Source organism: Notechis scutatus, chromosome 5 (genome assembly GCF_049901735.1).
Source record: "Notechis scutatus isolate UNSWTSFEM ecotype Mainland chromosome 5, rNotScu1.2, whole genome shotgun sequence".
Lineage (NCBI taxonomy): Eukaryota > Metazoa > Chordata > Lepidosauria > Squamata > Elapidae > Notechis > Notechis scutatus.
This window is the reverse complement of record NC_142013.1, coordinates 84,199,775-84,223,432: the sequence shown is the minus strand read 5'-3', so window position 1 is coordinate 84,223,432 and position 23,658 is coordinate 84,199,775. Positions and strand designations below refer to the sequence as shown.

Sequence of the window (23,658 nt, the reverse complement as noted above, 5' to 3'; positions counted from 1 at the left end):
CCATGCATCTTAAGGTTGACAAGGTTGAGAAAGGGTGCTCTGAGATATGTAAGTGCACTTAATACTTTAGTGCTTATTTCCACTGTGAGTGATTCTTCAGAAGAATCTTCATTTAAAGCATACTTTTGATTATAGTACAGAAGTCATTTGAATGCCCTGTAGAATTTTCTACTGCAACTATATTTTTTTTGGAGTATACTCAGGATTCTTTTGAACTAGCTGGTGCCCGACTGTTGTGTTGTGCAGTCCCAAGGTGAAAGGGCAATTCATTTCCAGCTCTCTCAAGCTATATCTCAGGCTTACAATGTGGAAATGACTTCTGAATCGGGCCAGTTTTTTTCTTCTTCCTTATTATAATGAAAACAGGTGGTTCATTGGTCACTTTCTAGCAGTTGCGTTTTTGACTTAAATTACTTTTCTTTGATTCCTTGGCAGACAATGTACAAACGAATTTTGCAGCAAGCGGGGTTTATCCAGTTTGCCCAGCTCCAGTTCCTTGAAGCAAAAGAGCTCTTCAGGTAATGCTGCTATGGGGTAAGAAACATTCTTGCAGTCTAGTTCAGTGTTTCTCCACCTTGGTGACTTGAAGATGAGTGGATGCTGCCTGGGGAATCATAGAAACTGCAATCCACCCATCTCCAAGTCACCAAAGATTGAGAAATATTGGTCTAGCTCATTGTCATGCCCCTGTTGGAATCTGATTCCGAGGGAGAGATAGAACAGCTGACAGGGAGTGGGAGTGTGGCTCCAGTGGCTATGGAGGAAACTGGGGAAGGGCACAGTCCGGCTGGGCATTGAGAGGAAGACCCAGGCCTATCCTCTCTTCATCCTAGGGCACGCAGGGAGGAACGGATAAGGGAGCAACGTGGGTTACGGGGGAGAAAAAGGCCCTGATTCCCTTCATTAGCTGCAGCTGGGAAGACGGGATTTAAAAAGGATGTTTGCGTACAGCTCCTTGCTGGAAGCAAAGCATGAATTGTTTTGGTTTGCCAAGTCTTATCTGGGTTCTGGTGTCCTCCCAACTGTTTGTGTTTCGTTATCTTTTGAAGTCTTCAATTCCTTATCCTGCCTTGTCTCGTTAATTGCTGCAGCGTGGTTTGTGTTGGTTTTTATTTATAATTTATATGTATGTTGGGTTCGGACTGAATTTCTTCCCTTTAAAACCTATTCTTGGGAGAGTTTTTTCTTCAGCCGATGATAATTGAACATTGGGGGCCAAGTTGGAGGTATTAAAGGGACGTTATCTACTTTTGTGACTTTGTTGTTTTTGTGCCATACCTCAGGTCATCACACTCACCATTGCTTGATTAGTTGGCTTTAAAAACTTTAGGACATTGGCCCGAAATACATAAAAAGCACGAGATTTAGTCAATGGACCAAATGAAATTGACGCTGGTCTTTAAGTGATGTTCAAGGAAACGGACTAGTCTTGATTCCTGTACATTGGGCTTGTGACAGGACTGTAAGGTTCTGCCTTTCTCATCTGCCAGTGGATTCGTTTTCTTGTTGGATACACCAGATAGAGAGTTAATACTGAAATAAGATTGCGTATTTGCTGCTCAAGCAGCTGAGCATGAGTTACTTGATAATTATATGTGAGTCTTAAACTTCTCAATCCAAGAAAAATTTGAGAGCTGGATTTCTAATGCAGGGTATTTAGGCTGAGCAAATTCTGATCGTGAACTAGATTACATCCTGTACCGCTCAGTGTTATGCCGCTGATAACAATTTTGGCCAGTTTACATTCTCTGCAGTCCAAGTTTCTCACATACTGTATGAGATATATAGTAAAAGCAAGTCAGGATCAAAACAGGTAGAAATTATTTTGTAGGCTGTTCTCAAAGAAAAAAACAGTTACATTAATATATTATTCAAACGACTGATCTGATATCTAAAATGTGCACAGTCCAGGTTTTCCAATATGTATTTATATGATGTATTTTAAAGCCATTGTCATATTTAAAAAACTGCTTTGGCTAAAAAAAAAGGGGAAATTATTGCCTGGTTTTGGTGAAAGAACTTTTAATTTTTAAATAGATATTTTAATATTCTGTAGGAGAAAACAAACAAATTTCCATTTTGTTAAAAATGGCGGGGGCACACAATTTGAAACCAGTTTGTTTTGTGCTGAATGTTTTTTTTTAAGTATTGGTTTACAGTGGGATTAGGAAAGATAACTTTTATAAAACCACCCTGGGCTTTCCTTGCTGAATCTGCCTCTTAAGTTTTCAAGTGCACACACTGGATAGACATTAACACAGAATCCATTTACTATTTCCTTGAGCTCAGATGAAGTATTCTTGTTGTTGAACCTAGTTCCTAGTAACTTAGGGAATACAGCTATGTAACCTTTTAGGAGTAATGCTGGAGTGATTTATGGTTGTTTTCTTCTGGAAATTTTTCTGAATTCCCAGTCTACCCATACTTTCATACTGGCTTTCCATCCGAATACTAACTGGATATAAATGTTAACTTGTTGAGAGGAGCCAAATGTGGCTAGCGGTGGCCCCATAAAGTGTTGCATTCAAACACCTCCCCAAAAAGTATACGAATTTTGAATTAGAAAACATTGTCATTTTTGTTGTTTTCATTTATTTATTTCGCTTGCACAATCTCGACGGCTTGCAATATAATAAGTAAAAAAAGTTGTACAAAGCAATTAAAATTAGGAGAGTTAAATAGAAAAGCTAAAAACCAAGACAATGGGTGGCATGGGGGTAGGAATCCTCATCAGCCACCCCAATGTAGCAGGCCGCCTGGGGCCCCAGGCCAGGTGGCAAAGATTAGTTTTCAGGCTCTCCCAGAAGGCCAGGAGCTACAAGAGTTACAGGAGTTATGTGGTGGCATACCTCACCTCAAACAGAAGCATATTCCAGAGGGCAGGGGCCACAGCAGAAAAGGTTTTTCTCCTGGACTATGCCGGTCAAAATTCTTTGGAAGATGGGATCCAAAGTAGGCCTTTCCCCCTATAATGAGTGGGTGGGCAGGCTAGTCCTATCGGGATGAGATGTTTTTCAGATACCTTGCTATAAAGGCTTTAAAGATAATGCCCAACACATTCAATTGGACTCAGAGGCAAATTGAAACCTGTGTAGCTCATGCAACGGTAGTGTCACATGTTCCATCTGGCTTCCAGAACTATCTGTGTTACTGCATTCTGTACCAGTTGTAGCTTCCAAATGCTATTGAAGAGTAGCCCCATGTAGAATATCTTGCAGTAATCCAACCAAGAGATGACCAAGAAGGAGCATTGTTGTTATTGAGTGTGTGTGTGAGAGTGCACAATTGTCTTCCTTTCTATTATATCTTCTTTGACATTATGATTAACAGAAGCAGCCAGCTGGATGTCCGCGAGCTGATTTCTCTCTACCCTTTGCTGTTGCCTACTTCCTCTTCATTCATGCGGTCACACCCTCCTCTGCACGAATATGCTGACCTAAACCAACTTACACAAGGGGACCAGGAGAAGATGATCAAGTGCAAGCAATTCCTCATGACCTATCTGAGTGAGGTCCGCAGCACTGATGTCACAAATGGCTACAAGGAGGATATTGACACAGCCCTGTTGAAACTCTACGCAGAGTCCAATCATGAAAGCCTTCTGGATCTTCTGGTCTCTGAGAATTTTTGCCTTCTGTCAGACAGTGCTGCGTGGTTGGAGAAGCACAAAAAGTAAGCACAGAAATCCCCAGATAATCCCAGGCTCTGTACAGCTTGAATCCTAATTGCCCTGTGTCAACTTGGCTGCTCACCTTTTGGAATATTGAACCAGAAGCCTGTGTCTCTTTGGCATAAGGCAGTCATAGTGGCAGTCTTCTTTATTTTCATTGGATCAATTTATTTTTTATTTGATAATAAAAATAATAAATCCTTTTACAAATGGATACTGTAATACTACCTTTATGCAGCTGCTACCACTCCTACTCCTACTCCCAAAGGTGTTTTTTTAAAAGGCAACAGGACTTTGTTTTTCCTTGGAGACAATTTGCTTCTCATCCAAGAAGCTTTTTCAGTTCTTCAGACTCTCCTCCACCATTCAGTCACAACTGAAGAAACTTCTTGGATGAGAAGCGAAACGTCTTCAAGGAAAAACAAAAGTCCAGTTGCCTTTTGAAAAAGCACCTTTGGGATAACCATGACCTGGATGACTGAGAAACTCCAAAGACATACTACTATTATTGTTCTTCGCCTCCTCCTCCTTCAAAATTATACGGTTCACAATTTCCAAAGAGTTTGAGTCATATGTTAGATCATCTTAGTTTTCCAAAGTAGATCCTTTGGATTCAAAAATCTATGTAAACTATTTTGCTACTAGAATTGTCAGCTGTTTATCTTTTGAGAGCCGAATACAACGAAATTTCATTTAATGTATGCTGATTAGTGTACATTTAAAGTAACAATAAAGTTCTATTCTAGACCTATTCTACTGTACTCTACTTACTCTGCTCTGCTCTACTCTGCTCTGCTCTGCTCTCCTCTTTAATTAGAAAAATTATATGGCTGCCCAACTGATGGTGATTCTGGGCAGCTTACATAAAGAAATGTCATAAGAGCCACTTTAGTCTAGTGCAGTGATGGCTAACCTTTTCCTTGTCGCATGCCAAAAGTGCACACATGCATGTGCACGCAATGCGTGCATGATCCCTCCTGCGCATGCACGTGCAACCCCCTGCGCATGCGCTGCAGCATCCGCGGCAGATACCCGACAGCTAGCTGGCAGCGCATGCGTGCTCATGCACAGTGGGGCTTTTCTGGGTGACCTCTTGCGTGCCAGCAGAAATGGCTCTGCGTACCACTTCCGGCCCGCATGCGATAGGTTCACCATCACGGATTTAGTGATTAAGGCACCAAGCTAGAAGCCAGGAGCCTGTGAGTTCTTAGGCATGAAAGCCTGCTGGGTGATTTTGGGCCAGTCACTCTTTCTCAGCCCAACTTGCCTCACATGGTTGTTACGGTGAGAGCAGGAGGAAAAAAACCTAATATGTATGTTTGCTATCTTGAATTTTTTATAAAAATCGATTAAGATGGGATAAAATAAATAAGAAAGAACTTGATTTTCAAGTTATATCCAAGTTACTTTTTCAAAGGACTGTAAACCATTGCATGAGTGATGGCCCAGGACTGACTCCCGTGTTCTGGGTTGAGGGCAATTTTGCTGAGCTAGCAAAATTATTCCTTCCTAGTAAATCTCTCTTATCTAAATGAAATCCAGGTAGCATAGCAGGCCATCTGGTGGATAGAGTTTGTTTCCTTGCAAACTTTCATCACTTGAGACTTTCAAGAAGAGATTGGACTGCCATTTGTCAGAAATGGTGTAGGGTCTCCCGCTTGGGTGGGGGGTTGGACTAGATGACCTACAAGGTCCCTTCCAACTCTGATTATCTGTTATCTGTTACCTGCTTAAAGCCTTCATTTGCCTTCTATCCTTTAGTGAAAGTAAAGGCAAGTTTCGGAATAAAGTTATGCTAACCTGAGACTGGAAGAATCAGGGTGTATTGAAAATCTAAACCAAGGGCTCTCAAACTTTTCTCTAAATCCCTAAAATAATACATACTTATTCCTGCTGTATGGCCTAAGTCACTTGCTATTTCATATTCCTTGTTGTACAGGTTTTTTGCACTTGGGCTCCTGTATCACTCAAATGGTCAAGATGCTGCAGCACTACAGGTTAGTGTGCAGAGTGGCATACCTCTTTCTTTTTCCACTTTAAGACTGTTCAAAACTTGTGGTGTAGTGATGAAGGTCCTGAACCTGCAGAGGGGAGATCAAGGTCCTACCCCTACCTTTAGCATGGAAGCCTGCTGGATGACTTTAAGCCAGGAATTCCCTGATCAGCATCAGTTTCTGCTACAAACCAGTTGATAAACAAAGCCTGTTCTTATATCTTGCATTGATAGCTTTGCTATAAGAATTGGGTAAGTGCGGTGCACAAAAGAAGTGTACTCAGCAACCTTGTAGGACAACTTTAAGAACTCAACAACAAAACAGTCACAAGTAGACATTTTTAAAGCCAGTACCGATAAATTCATTGTTAGCAAACACTTTAACAATACCAAGAGAATGAAATCCTTGATTTGTTTCAATGCTCCCTTTCTATTTATTCACTTTTTAAAATGTTTAGTTTTTTTATATCTCCACAGCACCAGTATCAGTTAAGGTTAAGGTTAAGTTTCCTACTAAGCTAAGCTGCCATCTCAACCTGGATACATTCTGCCAATTAAACTATTGTAATGGTTAACCTTGGTTTCGATGTCTAACCAAACTGTGTATTTCTTGGTGCATCCTGTAAATTGCAAAGCAGAGTCCCCCAACCTTTCCAGGTTGGTGTCGCAGAGCGGGGAGGTGTTTTTGTGAGAGAGGCAATCAGAAGTGTGCATGCAAGCACCCACAGCGTTCGTGGCAATATTTTAGATAGATGGTAAAATATTGGGAATGGAGGATGTTTAGTAAGACCTACACAAAATAAAGATTTATACGTTGAAAGATCTGTGTGGTTGGAATGTGTGGGCTTCCCCCCCAATAGATAAAAGGGAATTTGTGTTTCTGTGTGAGAGTGTGTGTACATAAATACAAAAAGAGAATATAAGCTTGCTCTGTGGACTAAGAAGAAGATATTGTAATCTGGAGTAAGGAGTTAAACCTGTCTGCAACTTGTGAAAGCAACTAGGTAGTTTGCTGATGACTCCCATCTCTAAAGCAACTTTTTGCTTTTAAATGTGAAACATTGCATAGCTCTAAGTGTTATGTATGGCTCTCCTCTATTCCTCATGGTCTGTTCTTTCAAGAGGGTGGCCTAGGGCTGAACTTAAAAAAAATAGCATTTGTCCTTTTAAAGATTGAAATGAAACTTCTGTTTCTTTACTTTAGTTATGGATCCAGATAGTCAACGGGGAGATTCAGGACTCTACACGCACAGATCTTTATGACTATATCGTAGACTTCCTAACTTCCTGTTCTGACCATGAATTGGTGTGGAAGTACGCAGAATGGATCTTGGAGCATAACGAGGAGGTATGTGGCTAAATCCTTTTGGGAAAAGTTTTTGCTTGGATACTTTGTCTAGAAATAATTAGATCTGTACATTGAGTTGCATTCTTGAAATCTTTAATTCTGCCCCCTTGGTATTCCAGTGTCATAATCCCCAAGCAAAAGTCAGTGATTATGAAGCAGGTATCAAATTATCATTCAGATGCAATTATAGTTGTAGGTACTGATGTGTAGCCCTAAAAGGAACCTTCATTTTTTTTTTTTGTTCTTGTTTTTCAGGCAGTATTTCTCAGGGTTTATTTTCCTTGATTTTGCAGCATAGAATTCAATACCTGGGAAATGCAATATTTTTGCTAGAGTTTTCATGAAGTCTAAATTGTATTCCTCACTTTAAAGAGGGAAGTACAAATATGTTTGGATTTGTTTTGATTTTTTTCAAAAACATTACATTCAGTTGTAATACAGTGTATTATAAAATGTGACCAAAAAACGTATCTAGCAAACGTTGTACAAGTTTATTCTGGGCTTTTTGTCATCATTACACCATGAGGTTTTTTAAAAAATTTCTATATGAATAAAGCGGGAAAAGAGTCAAGTGTTTGAGAAACTGGTCTGTGAATTGTCTGTCCGGTGTACTTATTCAGTTCTGGAATCTCTAAATGTTATATTGTTTTAGGTTGGTGTATACATTTTCACTAAAAGGCCCCTAGAAGATCAAGAGAAAAACAGCTTTAACCCAGATGATGTCATCAAATGCCTTAAAAAATATCCGGTATCACTAGTAAAATACTTGGAATACTTAGTTCTAGAGAAAAGAATAAAAGTAAGTTTGGGTGAGGACTTCTGTAGAATATTATTGCTTTGAAAGGGGTAAGTATGTTTGTTTGCTTGTGTGTTCCAAACTATACTGGTGCCTTTCAATTTTGTGTTTTTAGTATTCAGAATGTTTGTTTAATTCTGTTATTCTGTAGGGTAACTTGGAAGTTGAACCCTCTTTCATCCCCCCTTGTTTATTCAAATTCTAAGTAGAATTGCCAATGACATTGGATGTTATAAAAATGAATGGTGGGTCTGGTATAAAGTTCACATATTTTTATACACATTCAAGTTTTTGTACTTATGGTACATGTGATAAATTAAAAACAAAGAATTACTTTTTACATTATTTCCTCTTTTAGTTTCTGCGTGTCAAAAGAACTAGCTAAAATGCTGTAAAAAGTGACAACCTTCTCTGCTGTGTTTAATGCTATACTCGTGTCCTGCAATGCAGTACAGATATGAAATAAATAAATACTTTGACTTAATTTTCTTTAATTTCCCTTTAATCCCAGAAGCATATATTTGGACAATTTTATAGATTAAAATGTTGCTCTCCCAGAATTACTTTGACCGTGACTTTGTTGTTTATGTATTATAGTTTTTAACATGCCTGAGTAATAGAACCTGTTGACATTATGTCTTGATACTTTTGTTTTTATTTTGAGTTTTATTATTTATAATGAGTTTTATTGAAGCAATTGATAAAAATGGTGTATGAAAACTGTTTTGAGGTTTCCTTGGTTACTTTTATTTTCACAGAAAGAAAAGTACCACACCTATCTAACAGTGCTTTACCTCAATGAAGTGCTCCGTCTGAAGTCGCTGGGGGCTGAGAGGCAAGGGAAGCTGACAAAAATGCAGGCAAAATTACGCAGTCTTCTGCAGAGATCTGATCTTTACAGAGTTCATTTCATTTTAGGTAAGACACTTCAAATTACATTTATCAGAAGTACTTTCTGTCAAGAAATGTATTCTTTTTAGGGTTTAATCTATTCCGTTTGAGCTCAATGTTGGGCAGAGCTGATGTGTACTACCAGACTTTAGAATGTTTAATCTACTTCTCCATGATCTCTCTTTCTCCCTCCCTCCCTCACACAAACACACACACACACACTTCTATCTCCTTTTGGGCCTTTTGTCTGGTGGGCTGCCAAGATACAGTTTGCTTTTGCCACAGATAAGAACTGATTGCTTTGAAGAAGACTTTTGAACCTACAGTCCGAAATTTATTATAGAGACTCAAAGGAATGAGTCCAAGAAAGGCACACCATGATGTGAAGTTATGTTATTGAGGGGTCACGTTTAAGATCTTGTATTGAGATCAATTTTTGTTGCTTTATGGTCAGCTTAAGCTTCAGGATAACTCAGAATTGATCCAATGAACTGAAATCTAAAGTCTGCTAAAATGCGATATGAAGCAGTTCAAGCAATTATTAGAAAACATACAGTATATTGCCACAATATTTGTTACTGAGAAATTTAAATCTAGCAAACAGCCAATACTGGTGGTTTAGGGGAAAAGGAGGAGTATATTAATCTGTTCCATTAAACATGGTTCCATTAATTAGAGCTAGAATATTTGAATACTGCTCCAGGATGACTGTTAATGGGTTGTTATTAAACCTTAATTGAAATGGAACCAAGATTCTGTGTTGCCATTTTTAACTAATCTTAATGGGGATGCCATTTGAACTATTACATGTTTTAAGGCTCTGGGAGTATACTTTAATCTAGGTTTTAAGATTCAGGAAGTGTTATACAGTATTCTGCTAAACCCTTTTTCATGAAGTTTATAACATTTGGGAATTGGGCAGCTTTATTCTCCCATGTAGAAAAAGCTTTGAAATCAAAGTCATCAGTCATTGCCTTTGAGTGCTATTTTAGGAGATAATCATGGAAAAGAAGCATTAATATGGTTGGCAAATTCATTTCTAAAATGTAGTTGGTTTCTAAAGAGGTGACCCAGCTGTGTCATTAGAAGAGAAACAGATAGTTCTCCATTTGCCTGTTATATCAACTAAAAATATTTAATAGTTGAACCAAATTAAATAGAGTAGATAGTTCTTCAGCATTGGGCCTTATGTGTAAGAAATCATAGATTTCTCCAACATGATTTGTCATGTTGGCAAAAATGCCTGGAAGAATTATCCTCACCCTAAGAATTTTTATTTATAAGTGGCAGAGGTTTGGGTAAAGTTTGTTAGGTAGATTGTGATGATAAATGTGTTGTTTACTTCCATGTCACCTAGATTGTAAGAGAGCCACTGTTCATGTTGATTAATTTAAATTGCTGTTACAATATTTAAGGGTGTTACATATTAATAATATTTTGAGCTCATCTAAGAATCATCCCAGAAGAGCAGTCACTGTCTTGTGAATATGACTGCTGTCAGGATGCATTATCTCTTAGATTATCAACTTGGATTCAGTTTAAAGAAATCATCTTTATAATGCAAGTAATTATAATTTTGTATGTGTACTTGGTGTTTGTTTTGATCAAGCAGTCAAACTTGCCTTTCTACTGAAAAGGGTGATAAAAATTGTTTTAATTAGTGTTAAAACTAGTTTGCGATGACTAATCATGGTGCCCTACAATTATATGTATACTGCACGTGTAATGTTTTGCACATATCTTCAGAGCAAAACTATGTGAATTCATCTCCAGTTTTGCTTTATGAGAGGTCATGATGGATCAGAAGTCTAGTAGTCACCTTGCTCTGAATGTATTTTTCAGTTGATTTTTTTATTGAGTAAAATAAGAGTCTTGTATACCCTTAAAACTTCACAGATTGATGGCAGATTTCATGAACTGTGATTAATTTCACTAGATGTAAAAGTGTCTTGAGAAAGGTATGATCTATGGAAGGAGATAAAATATCTGGATCTGAAATGTATTGCAGGCCAGCCGAAGAAAAAATAAGCAGCCCTTCTGTCCACAAAGCTTATATTTAAATTTATATTTGGCAGATAAAATTGCTGGCACAGATCTTCATGCTGAGTGTGCAATACTGTATGGAAAGCTAGAAGAACATGAAAAAGCTCTACACATCCTGGTCCACGAACTGAAGGACTTCCCAGCCGCCGAGGACTACTGCCTATGGAATTCCGAGAGCAAAGGCCTTCCCTACAGACAGAAGCTTTTTCATATGCTGCTCTCAACATATCTCAATTCCAGCACACCCAACCACGAACTGAATATGGCAGCCGTTGACCTTCTGAACAATCATGCAGCTGAATTTGATGCTGCATGGGTTTTGCAGCTAATTCCTGCCAGCTGGTCCATTCAGCTTCTCTCCTCTTTTCTGATGGGTGCGATGAGGGAAAGTATCCATTCACAAAGAATGGCTGAGATTGCACTGAGCTTAGCGAAAGCCGAGAACCTTATTTACAAGCATGAAAAGGTAGGTTTATAGGGTCTAATTAACAAGGGGTTTTGCTTGCAAATTTCTCCTTTTTAATTCATCGGAGAACAACAACACTCCAATTTTTGTGGTTCATATGTACGTGATGACTTATGTTTCCTACTTCTCCTTCCTGTGCTATATCTGTATTAAAAAGTGTGAGCAGGAGTGGGTGAGTGGGTCTACCTTTCTTGAATTTTTCTGCTTTTCCCTTTCCAGTGTAATTAGATTCCCAAGCTTTCCAAGGATCTAGTTAATTCTCAAAGAAGCCTTTTCAGAGTCTCATATCACTGCCAGGGTACTGCAAAAGATCTAGTTGTGATCATTTCCATTAAGTATTATTACTTAAATTTCCCTAAAGGAGCATTAGTGTTGTATCTTGATGAATGCTGAAAGCCAGTGTAAGACAATGGTCATTCAAACCCCCTCTGGTCAACTTCCTGCTTCACAAATAGTGGCTTTGCAAAAACAAAACTGGAAGAACCTTACAGATGTTTTCTCTTCTTGCTGCTTTTAGGTGAAACTAAGAGAAAGCCCAATCTTTCTCTCTGACAAAAAACTCTGCCAGGTGTGCCAGAAACCTTTCTGTGAACCTGCCTTTGTCCGTTATCCCAATGACACTGTGGTCCACACGCACTGTGCTGCAAAGAGACTTGTGAATTCCAACACAAACCATCACTTATCCAGCTCCAGTGGACGGACATGAAATGAGTTGAGTCAGTGGCTGTGCTAGGGTTGGGTTCCTGGGAGTCACAAAGGAGGATCTGCTGGAAAAAGAACAAGGCAAGAAGAAGAGGCTGGCTTGGAATAGGTGGGAAGGCACAAGCTCAATGTGAAACGGAGCCACTGAACTTTTTAAAAAGTGACAGCACAAGAAATTACAGGGGTTTACGTAGAATGGATCCTTTCCTCACAGAAAGGGTGAGTGGTTCGGCATGAAAGAACTTTTTTTTTAAATTAAAATTTGCACTGAACTTGGTTATCAACTGGTCTTGAAATGAGAGGTGACAGCATCACGTTCTGTGCTCTCGATACAGTTAATATTTGAAGCACTTTTGAGCCTTTGTTCTCCTTTCTCTGCCTTGTATGTTCACCTATTACAAACTGATGGAAGCACTGAGCTCTTAGTAATTCCTGCTTTAGTTATAAGCGAGGCAGGACAATGCAAAGACCACTGACTCGCTATTTCCAACTGTAGGAATAAGTCAAAATGTGGGCGTCTCTCACGTGGGAAGCATATAACATTTGGGATTGGGGAGGGAGGTCTGGTGGAACAGGCTGTAGTAATTGTAATGACTTATTTATTACCATGCAAATGTTCTGTAAATACAGTTGAATGAAAAGTTTTTTATATCTCGACCTTCTCTAGAACCAACATAACTAATCAGTGATTCCCGGGTAGTGTTCTTCGTTTTGTTTAAGAGGCTGTACCCATCATTACAAAGAGCCATCGATAAGCTTTCCTGCAGCAAAGAAACCAGTGCCTCTCCTTTGCAGGAATGACATGAAAACTTTTATTCTAAGGGATAGCAAAATGAAAAATAAAATAAAATAAATCAACAGGTGACTTCTCAAGGTGCTGAGTATGCTTGGTAAAAGTTAATAAAATACTTCATGAATTCTGAAACAGTGTGCCAAACTCTTTGAAACTTGTCAGGTATCTGTAATGCCTGCTACATTTTTAATTTGCAGAGATTATATGTCCATCCAGTCAGAACCAATTCTGAACACATATGCAAATAAGTTTGAAAGTACAAAATCAAAAATACGATGATGTGAAGTTGCTTTTTCATTTATACTCCCCCTTCTCTTTCTCCCTTACCTTTCCCTCCCTGCATGCCCTAGGATGGACAGGGGAAGGGCAGGGATGGGATTCATTTTTTTTAACAACCGGTTCTGTGGTTGTGGCTTAGGTGGTGGGCGTGGCTTGGTGGTCATGTGACTGGGTGGACATGGCTTGGTGGTCGTGTTATTGGCTGGATGTGGCCAACTCAACATCACTCACATCGAGGCACGCATCCCCTCGCCTGGCCTCTCATGACTATGGGGATGCTGCAACAATCGTAAGTGTGAAAAATGGTCCTAACTCACTTTTTTCAGTGCCACTGTAACTTTGAATGGTCACTCCACACAAGCAAAGTACCAGCAAAGGAGGAAAAAAAACTTCAGAGAAGTTCCTGAGAGAGTTCCTAGTCCTGCCAAGAATGTAATAAGAGTTATTGGAGAGGCAGTTTCTCTAAGCAACACCAGAATGTTTCCTTCCTGCCTTCCTTACAGGATTAGGCCAGTAATTTCTTCTAACAACTGGTTCTCTGAACTTAGAATGTTAACCGGTTCTAGCAAATAGGTGCAAACTGGTAGAATCCCACCTCTGGGGAAGGGCCTGTGTCCTCCTGACTGCGGAGCCGGCCTCTGCCCTTCCCTAGCCTCCTCCACAACCTCCGGAGCCACACCTCCACTCCCTGTCGGCTGTTCCTCCTCTCCCTCAGACCAGTTTCAAAATTGGAGACCCTTGATATGAGGTTTTGTCTTACTTTGGAATCTGATTCAGATTGGACACCATTGTCAATTGTTGAGAGTTTATACCATACCAGCTTGGCTGCAGCTGAGCCTCCAGCCTCCAGTACCTGGCCTTGCACTCTTGCAAGTCTTCCCTCTGTTTGGAAAGCCTATGCTCGTAGTCCTCAGTGAGGTGCTTCTGCTGATCCTCCTTCTTAGCCAGCTCCAATTTGAACTGAGCCAGCTGTTTTCCCAACTCTTTCTCTTGGTGGCTGCTTTAGCTCAAACAACTCCTTCCTGTCGGGGCCCTAAGGAGCCTGGGCAGGTGAGGAGTGGCTGGGAGGGGAAGGGCGAGTAGAGGCCGGTGAGGCGCCTCTCGATGTGAGTGACATCGAGTTGGCCATGCCTACCCAGTCACATGGCCATCTAGCCACGCCCACCCAGCTGGTCATTGGGCAGATTATATTAGTGGTCTGCAGGATTTAAAATGTATGAATTTAGTAGTCCCTGAGGTCCGAAAGGTTGGTGACCCCTGGTTCAGAGGATACCTGTATTAAATGCTGTAATGCATTTAATTTGCTTGTTCCATATTTTCCTTTGAAATCACAACAACGAAAATTACAACCAGAACTGTTTGCATATTATAGGTAAGGAATTGATTTGTTTTCTTTCTGTTGCTATCTGGATGACCACAATCCTTATTTGAGGGAATTTTTCAATGGCTTTGTGTGCAAGAAGCAGTTTTGGTAAGGATTCTGTAGCAGGGAAGGTGAAATCATCCATGTTTTGTAATTTGAACCCTGATTATCTCCCATTATTTAAAAGATAGACCAAGAGATTTAAGCCAACCCCAATTGTACAATGTCAGAATGGACTTGTGCAAAAATGGCTCTCCCTGTACGATATTCAGGTTGCAATTTGATACTTATTTTTGTAAGACAACCAATTTGACTGAAGGGATAGACACTGAAATAAAACAGCAGGCATGTTGATGTTTATTCTTAGGAATAAAATAAAATTACAAAGGCAGTGTTATTATTGGCAGTAGATTTGATAAAACCACACTTTGGATATGTAGTGTAATTCAACTTGAAACATGGACAAACCTTAAATATGCTTAGCTAATTCATAAAACAGTACTACAGTCAGTATTAACAGTATTAAAGGCAGTGTTAAAAAAAATATTTCTAATTTCAGAACTGATAGCCACTGTCCCAGGATTTATTTTACCAGGATGAACTACCTAGAGCAGGGGTCTGCAACCTTAAACACTCAAAAGAGCCATTTGGACCTGTTTCCCACAGAAAACAAAGGGAGCCACAAAACCTGGCTGGACATAGCCAACATCACTCCCTCCCACCCAGTCACATGACCCTGACCCCCAGCCATGCTTACTCAGGTTTTGTGGCTCCCGGTATTTTCTTTTAAACAGCGCGCTCTCTCTCTCTCTCCCTCTCCTTCCCTCCCTCCCTTCCTCTCCTCTCATCTTTCTCCCTCTCGTCTTTCTCCCCCTTTCTCTCTCCTCTTTCTCTCTCAACTCCTGTCTCCTTTTTCTTTCTTCTCTTTCTCATCTGTCTCTCCTCTTTCTCCCTTTCCCTCTCCCTCTCTCATATCTTTCTCCCTCTCTCATCTCTCTCTCATCTTTCTTTTTCATCTTTTTCATCTCTCTCTCTCTTTTGTGTGTGTGTGTGTGTTCCCTCTTGAACCATTTTCAAAAACAGGCGAGGGTTGGGGTTTTGTTTTGTTTTTTTGCTGATGTTGGTCTTTCTTCTTCTTTGAGTGCTTTTTACCATATGATTTAAATGAAGGGTCATTTCAGGTTCCCAAATAAATGAAGCTCTTTCATCCCCTGCTGTAGCTCCCTGTCGGATGATCCCACCACTGGCTGCTTCTTCTTCCTGCCCTTTCTTGGTGCTGCACACACCAGGGAGATGTGGCACTTTCTCTCTGCCCCAAGACACCGTCTGGGCTGGCTGCAGCCAATGCTCCGCATCGTGATGGGCTCCAGGAGGAGGAGGAGGGGATGCCGGCTACCCCAGTGTGAAGTGTGTTAAATTTAAGTGTGCTGCGCAAGGTGCTGCAAAAGCAGTAAACAGCCATGGAGGCGCTGGGAGGAATATGGGGAGATGCACGTCTTTCTCTCCACCCCGAGACTACTGGCTGGGCCAGCTGTGGGCTAATGCTGCTCTTGCTGCCGCCTCCTCTTCCTGGAGACCATTACGACGCAGAGCATCAACTGCAGCCGGCCCAGCCAGTGTCTCGGGGTGGAGGAAAGTCGTGCGTCTCCCAGTGGCTGAGGTGCACATAGCAACAACAAGGGCCGGAAAAAGAGGCCAGTAGAGGAGCTCTCTGGAATACGGAGCAAGTCGCCGTCATCCTTCTCTTCCCAGGGCAGGCGAGGAGTGAGTGGAAAGGGAGGGCGATGGGCGGGGCCAGCCAGTGGTGGGATCATCCGACAGGGAGCTGCAAGAGAGGGCCCAAAGGAGTCGCACGTTGCCGATCCCCAACCTAGAGTTCATTAAACTTGAATTCATTCATTTCACATGTTGGATGCAACAAATCCTGTCTTGCTATCGGCTGTTGTATCTTCTTTCTAATACATTAATAATGATCATGGTTTATTTCTAAACTCCAGATGGGGAATTACTGCAAATATATATTGTGCTTGGCCTTATTTTCCGTTTTGTCTGTCCAGGCACTTGGGGAAAGATTTTAAATGTTTTTGGCATGAACTCTACACAGGCCTCACGGAATTTCTTGATCCTCCAACAGTAGATGATGGGGTTGAAAACGGACTTGAGGTAACTCAGCCACAGTACGTAAGTGCTAATGACATAGAAAGAGGGGCTGTAATAAAACGGTCGGCTGAAGACAGACAGCAGGCTAAAGACTGCGTACGGAAGCCAGCATAGGGAAAAGCCAACAAACAGAATAAAGATGGTAGTGAATGCCCTAGTTTTGAAGCTCATGTCTACATCAATGTGGTGAGGCTTTTGCAGTCCTACTAGACTTAGCCTGCTCACCTGGATGAGGCAGATGTTCTCAGTGTGGTTGTGGATCCGGACTGTGTTCTGACGGACACTGTTCAGGATGCAAAAGTAAGAATACAACATAATGCCAAAAGGGACAAAGAAAGTGGCCATAAGCAGCATCACTGCATAAGCTCGGTCTGAAGGGAACTCAGTGTATCCAAGGACACATTGTGGAGCCCTGCTTGGCACTTCCACAAATGTCCACCCAACAACGGAAGGGAAGGAGATACAGAATGACACGAAACAGCTATCACAACTTTGGCACGATGGGGATTCAGCTTGTCTTGGTGCTGGACAATGATGAGGAATCGATCCACACTAATGATTTAAGAGTATTGAGAGCCTTTCCAAGATAAAAAAACCAGTAAAGCATGGCAGATATGCGACAGAAATGAGCTCCAAAATTCCAGTTTACTGTAATAACGTTGACAGCAGTAAATGGCATGCAGACTAAAGACAGCATAATGTCAGAGAAAGCCAGTGTAGCTAAAAGTAGATTTATGGCTGAACGCATGGCTGGCTTCTGGTAAACAATCAAGCAGACAATGGTGTTGCCTAAGAATCCAATGGCAATCATGAGGATCATTACTATAGCCATTAACATCCTGAGTGAAACTGGCAAGGATGTACCATTTCTCCAACAATACGGCCTCCCCCAATAGGAAGTCCCAGCATGTTTTATAGGCATGAAATGAAATTAAGCCCCTCCCCCCAAATTAAGGCCTATATTAAAACATGCGAAATGGGGGGGAATGGTGGGGGGGGGCTTGCCGTTAGGAAGTACTCTTGTTGCACACCCGGATATGGTGCTGCCTACGTTGACAAAGTGCCCCACCAACGCCGAGGTCAACATCCAAGCCGTCGCTGCCCACCCGCCCGAAGATGCAAGGGGGGGGGCGGAAATTAAGTCACCCCCAAAAAGACAACCTAGCCATTTTTTCTGGGCTCAAAAAAAAAACCAAGACCCAGCCTTATTATATGAGAAACACGGTATGAGCAGACGTGGTGAATTGGATACTCTCATTAAAGGGAAAGAACACGTCTGAAGGTGTTTTGTTCCATGCCATTCTAAGACAAAATACTGGTATCAGAAAAGCAAGACCACCATAGTCTTCCTGCTAGCTCAAAAATGAGTCCATTTTGGCAAGTCCGTCTGTAGAACAGATTTTCAGCAATCGTTGACAGATCATGGCATAACGTACAAGTTGTTGCATTTCTGAACAGAGACAATAAGGAAGACACTACCAAGAACTTTTCTTCAGGGACTTTCAGATCTAGAAAATTGGATAAAATATTCAAAAAAATATTTGAAATTCAAGAAAATGTGACAAACTGTTGGGAGTCAATATTTATCTTTAAAATACTTCCCCTTCCCCAGTAAGAAAGTAAAGTGTAAGCATCAATATTCCACTTCATAAATGCAAAAAGACCATGCACACAGCATTGGAAAACACCCCATAGGCGCTATATAACCTTCCTTACACTTAGTGTACACATTGAATTTGTATCACATTTGTTGAAAGCTGTTTTAATTTCTGAAATAGGATCCCGAGCTCACACAAAAGTTCCACCAACCCTCCCCTATCTGTATGGTCAAATGAGAGCATAATAAAAAGTTTCACTGCTGCTAGTAAAGTCCCAAAGTGAATTGCTTGCTTGAATCTATTGCCATTTTCTTGTACTCTTCTTATCCACCCAACAACCAATGTGCTCTGGTTGCCCCTTCTGATGTCATGCAGCATGAAACTACAAGCTCAGAGGGACCACTGTATTCAAATCCCGATCTCTTCACACAGAACAAGATTTTGAGGGCATTCATTATTTCAGAAGATCTGTGAAGAGAGGCTCTTTAAAATGATCTTAGTTAATATGCCTCAATAGAAAACTGCATCTGAAAATCAGGGAGAGAGAGGGAAGCCTCACACCACATGCTTCACACCACCAGCATCAGGGCTCTGCAGGCTAGATGATGAACAGACCAGGCGTGGGGTGGGGTGGCACCATGCCATGGCCCTTGAGTACTCTGCCCTGCCATCCTACGGTACATCATCCTCCAGCTCCACCCCAGCCCTATGCCATGCCTGGTCCATTTGGTGGCAGTGCTGCACAACTTCATCAGTAGCCGGGTGAGATGGAAAAGGGGCTGCTTCATCCATCTCAAGCCGCCGTCCCACACTGCCAGTATCAAGGCTCTACTGGCCCTGCAGCCCCAATAGTATCCTTGGCCATCCAGCCTGCAGACCCCTGATGCTGGTGGCATGAGGAGGTGGCAGCCCCTTCCCTGTCTCACCCAGTGGGGGCAGCCAGTGGGACGCTTCCTGCTGCCACTACTGTTCCACCATCGGTAGCTGTGGCTGGGACTCATGCCACTGCCGCCTCACCCTCTTCGCTGTTTCGGAGCTAGAGGAGAGTGACGACGAAAGATCTCTGCTGCTGCTGCACATCAGCCCTCTCTGCCCTTGGAGGGGCTTTCTTCTGTCTCCCCACCCTGCCTCGTAAATCACCTGCCTGGTGGCACCACCTTCTCCTCCACCACTACCTGCTGCTTCGGTCCTGCGGCACCACCTCACACTGCCTGGTCCCCATTTGGTATTTTAAAGGTGGCAGCTCTGGAGACCTGCAGCTCTGCCACTGTGTTTCAGCCTTGCCTCAAGATAGGCCCGTTTCACCACCTGAACCCCTTGGGGGAGTTGTCTAGCCACCTGCTTTTCAGCTCCATTGTGTTTCCCCGCCATGGTGTTCACGGCAACAAAAGTTTGTGGGACTAAAAAAAAACCTTGAGATCTTTTTGTGAGAAGTTGGAAGGTCTGATTGAACTTTTTTTTTAGTCCCAGAAATTTTTGTTGCCTTGCATGCTGCGGTGGAGAAACACAACGGAGCTGGAAAGCAGGTAAGTGAAGGAATGCTTTGGTGGGGGTGTTCCAAGTTCTCCAGCTCTTCAGCGGTAGAGAAATGTAACAGAACTGGAAAGTAGGTGACAGACCTTCAGGCACTGAAATGGGCCCATCTCAAGGCAAGGCCGGCATCTACTGAAACGTGGTGGCAGAGCTGTAGTCCTCCAGAGCTGCAAACCTCCAGAGCTGCCGCCTTTAAAACGGGGACAAGACAGCACGAGGCGGTGCTGCAGGACCGAAGCAGCAGGTGGAGGAGTCAACAGCTACTGCCAGGCAGGTGATCTGCAGGGCAGGTTGGGGGGGATTGAAGAAAGCCCCTCCAGCAGCGAACATGCTGATGTGCAGTGGCAGCAAAGATCTTTTGCCTTCACTCCCCCCTGGCTCCAAAAAAGCAGAGGGGGAATGGGTAAGAGGACTGAGCCACACCAGCTCATCCTCCGTAGCATGGCAGTTCAGCTCAGGAGGTGAATAAAAGGGAAGGGGTGGGTGGGAGGAGGTCACTGAGCAGGGAGTGGCCTGGCAGCTCTTCCCACCACCTGCCTTACCTCATGCAGTGGTGCTGCGAGCCTCCTGCCCCATTACAGCCTCGAGCAATCAGGCAGTGGGGGCAATGTGGGTGGGGCTTAATTAGGGCTTATTTTGGGGGTAGGGCTTATATTAGGCACAGATGTGAAAATTGGGCTAGGGCTTGTTTTTAGGATAGGTCATATTTTCAGGAAACACGGTATTTATCCTAAATTAGATGCTAGTTCACCTGAGACATACATCCACATTTAATTTCTCTGTCTTGAACTGAAAAGGAATGTTCTAATCAATTCATTGCAAAACCATATTATCTCAATATATGGTAGTATGAATGTTCTCTCTGTGGTATCTCTGTGATGATTTGTTAGATGTGGGTGAGCAGTGAAGTAATTAGCATGTATATGCAAACCTGGCTTGGAGTGTTTTCTTTTGCTTTTTAAAACCCAGATAGGTCTTTAGTAGAGCTGACAAATTGCTTTTGCATTCAAATGTCAAAGCAATTTGTGAATGTTAGGGCAGATGCTCCATGGTTACCTTGCATAAAATTGAACTGTAAATACTTGATTTGAGTGTTTTCTCCAAGCATCACCTAATGTTCACCATTCGAAAGAAGAGTTTTTTTGGAAAATGGGGCAAAATCTATCAAACACTCCTACCCTCATTTTAAAGCAATTTTGCATAGTTCACACACATAGAGGCAACTGAAAAGGCAGCTGTTGATATATTTGTTAATTATTCTTAACATAATTCTTAATTATTATGCTATTTTAATTTAGCAAATCATTCCAAAGCTAAAGTGACTTCAGCTATCAAATGCATATACTTCAGCTGATTTTTCAAACAGTGGTGAAAGCTGCAACAGAAGTGAGGCACAGGTTATTTTGTGTATTGAAGGACTATCGGTTTCCTTTAGAAAGTCAGATTTTCTTAAAATATGATTTTTAATATAGTTGATACATCTGTGGGGGCAGATTCTATATGGATCCATTTGGCCAAACTTTAGAGTCTTTTGTATACATTACAGCTCATAGTTCTCAGCAAAACTACAGGTCCCAGGATTCCGTAATCAGTAATCAGATGAGCTGTAATGTATACAATTATGTATACAAATTATGTAATGTATACAAATCTTGAGTCCAGTTTATAATTCCTAAGCTAATATAGGAAGATGATAGAGATGCAACAGGAGTCTCCGCAGGGAAAGAAAGACTGAGATGCAGGATGACTAACATGACTACACAATCAAAGTAATGTCCTTTTTGAGTATGCATTGACATACACATACCAAGGCTTCATTGTGACCAACTATTTTGACCTTCGTTGCAGATGCTGCTGTAAAGAGGAAAGGGAATAGAGAAAGCAGAAAGCAAAAAGAAAAACCAGCTTATTAAACCCAGGAGGGTGACTATGTCAGTGCCAAGGAATTGGGAGGTCTGTTTAAGAAGGGAAGAGGAACCATAATATTCAAGAAAAGTAATTTGTAGGATCATGTAATACCAGTGGTGGGAGCTGTTCATATGACATGAAGCCAAACATATTTATTTCAAGCATGTTACTGAACCCAAATGAATCCCATGAGATTTTTTTCCAGGATTAAACTAGGAAAATAACACTTTTTCAAATAATGCTCTTCTACTCAGTCATACAGAAAAAGCTAAAGATCCTTAGAATATTAGCCATCATATAGGGTGTTCAGTACAGTTTATAGGGCATGAGACCCCCTTACTCTTGAGTCTATGGCTATACTTTTCCTGAAAGTATTTTTTTCCTTCTGGAATGGATTTTAGATTTTTGTTGTTCTAATCTTTTCAGTATATGATGGAAACAGCTTAGAAGCCTGAGTCATTAAAGCAGTAAATAGATCTCCACAAGAAACATGTATGAATTGGCATGAGAAGATCAGATAACAAATTTCTTGCATGAAGGAAACTGAACTTTCTCCACAGCAACCCAACTTTTACAGAGATTTGAACGAAGAAGCACTGAAACAAGGGCCTACTTATGGTATTATACTGGCTTTGTGACAGCTGTTCCTGATAGTGGCACATCATGCATAAGAATCACCCCCACCTGTAAATTTCTTCAGCCTAAAAACAAGTTTTGTTGTTCCTACTATATTCTCTGAACATACATAAACATACATAGAACAACTGAATTACTATCCTTTGCAATCTGAGAGAAAATGAATTAAATCATTGTAAGAAATAGCTGTCCGAGTCTCCAGCGACTGAGAACCCATAACTTCCCTAAGTAAACTGCTCCACTCCCTGATCCTTTCCTCAGTAATTGCTGAGGAGGAATGTTCTAGATCTACACTCTGGAAATCTATCAAAAGAGATCAGTGATATTATTAATCCGACAGTAGGTTACTGAAAGAACAAGGCCTTGGGCATTGTGGTTGGGGTGGATTTATCCCTCTTGACTGCCTTTTGAAACCAAGTAAAGTTATAATGCTCACAATGCACAGTGTGGTTTCCACAGACCACCATTCATCTTTCAATGGAGGGTCTTTGTTCTTTTTTTTGCACACAAAAATTCTTTTACCTGCCAAGGAGTTTTGATTGTATTCTCTCCTACTTCCCGGCTCCAAAAAGAGACCTGTAAATTAGGGTTAGGGTTATTGATCAATGGTGAGTTAGATACAAAACGTCATACTCACAGCAAGGCTTACACGTAGGGTGTGTGTGAAAACATTTGGACCTGAGGGGAGGTGTGTGTGTGTGTGTGTGTGTGTGTGTGTAAAAACAAGAGCTCAAGGGAAATTGATAAATTGATAAATTGAAAGTACCTTCTTTATCAAGGTAAGTATCAGACATCTCACCCTTGATAAGAAAGCAAAAACAAGTAACACCCCCAACATTATCTTTGGTTTGAATATCTACATCGCACCAAGTTGCTAGAATGGAATCTGCAGTTCATGAAGAAACGGCAAAAGGAAATAAACGACCACGGAACAATGATTACGTAATACAGAGCCGGCTTCCTCTCCGGTTGCTCCGTTTACCGCGTTAATTTGGCCCGCAGCTTTAACAGAATTCGGTGCAATATCAAGGATATTCGCACCCATCGACTTAGCCCAGCCCTGGCGCACCCCCCGAGCGTGCCACTCACCGGAGGCGGCTCACTGAAGTTCCCCACAGAGCGAAATGAAGGCTCCCCACTCAGAGAGCCAAGCGCGCCCACGCCTCACCCCGGGCACGCCAAGCCAACTCAGGGCTTGCATTTTTGTGCAACGCCGAGATTTTGGAGGCAGGGCGGGAGGAATGATGGATGGATTCGCAGCTCCGGGACAGGCTTTGACACTAGCGGGGCACATGCCCCGTTCTCCCCCCCGCCCCCCGCCCGCAAACTCAACTAAAATCTGGGGCCCTCCCCACTTACCAGCTTCGGCGGAGAGCTAGGCACCGCTCTGCTACGTGCAGGAGGCCGAGCCTCTGAGCTCCCATTCCAGGAGGACCCCAGCAGTAAAGCGCACCATCTTTGGAGTCGTGGAAGCGCGCC

At 41.8% G+C, this 23,658-nt stretch overlaps 2 protein-coding genes and 1 long non-coding RNA gene across 4 annotated transcripts in view; 1 reads left to right on the top strand and 2 right to left on the bottom strand.

Annotated features, from left to right (window-relative positions):
* Window positions 1-12,834, top strand: part of TGFBRAP1 (transforming growth factor beta receptor associated protein 1) — a 23,702-nt gene extending 10,868 nt beyond the window's left edge. For both annotated transcript variants that reach the window (XM_087967192.1, XM_026666767.2), the window contains exons 5-12: window positions 436-518; window positions 3,331-3,672; window positions 5,610-5,667; window positions 6,868-7,011; window positions 7,664-7,810; window positions 8,566-8,725; window positions 10,774-11,207; window positions 11,725-12,834. In XM_087967192.1, the coding sequence (XP_087823318.1) occupies window positions 436-518; window positions 3,331-3,672; window positions 5,610-5,667; window positions 6,868-7,011; window positions 7,664-7,810; window positions 8,566-8,725; window positions 10,774-11,207; window positions 11,725-11,913 (1,557 nt within the window). In that variant the 3' untranslated portion in view covers window positions 11,914-12,834. The remainder of the gene's footprint in view (window positions 1-435; window positions 519-3,330; window positions 3,673-5,609; window positions 5,668-6,867; window positions 7,012-7,663; window positions 7,811-8,565; window positions 8,726-10,773; window positions 11,208-11,724) is intronic.
* LOC148130556 (uncharacterized) overlaps window positions 1-23,658 on the bottom strand; it is a 25,581-nt gene extending 1,923 nt beyond the window's left edge. The window contains exons 1-2 of the long non-coding RNA XR_015749884.1: window positions 23,539-23,658; window positions 22,702-22,755 (exon numbers count right to left, since the gene is read on the bottom strand). This is a non-coding gene — a long non-coding RNA (uncharacterized LOC148130556). The remainder of the gene's footprint in view (window positions 1-22,701; window positions 22,756-23,538) is intronic.
* GPR45 (G protein-coupled receptor 45) lies at window positions 16,209-17,493 on the bottom strand. Its single transcript, XM_026666950.2, is given in 3 exon segments — window positions 16,209-16,977; window positions 16,980-17,085; window positions 17,088-17,493. Coding segments are annotated over 3 exon segments (1,092 nt in total). The 5' UTR covers window positions 17,427-17,493; the 3' UTR covers window positions 16,209-16,330.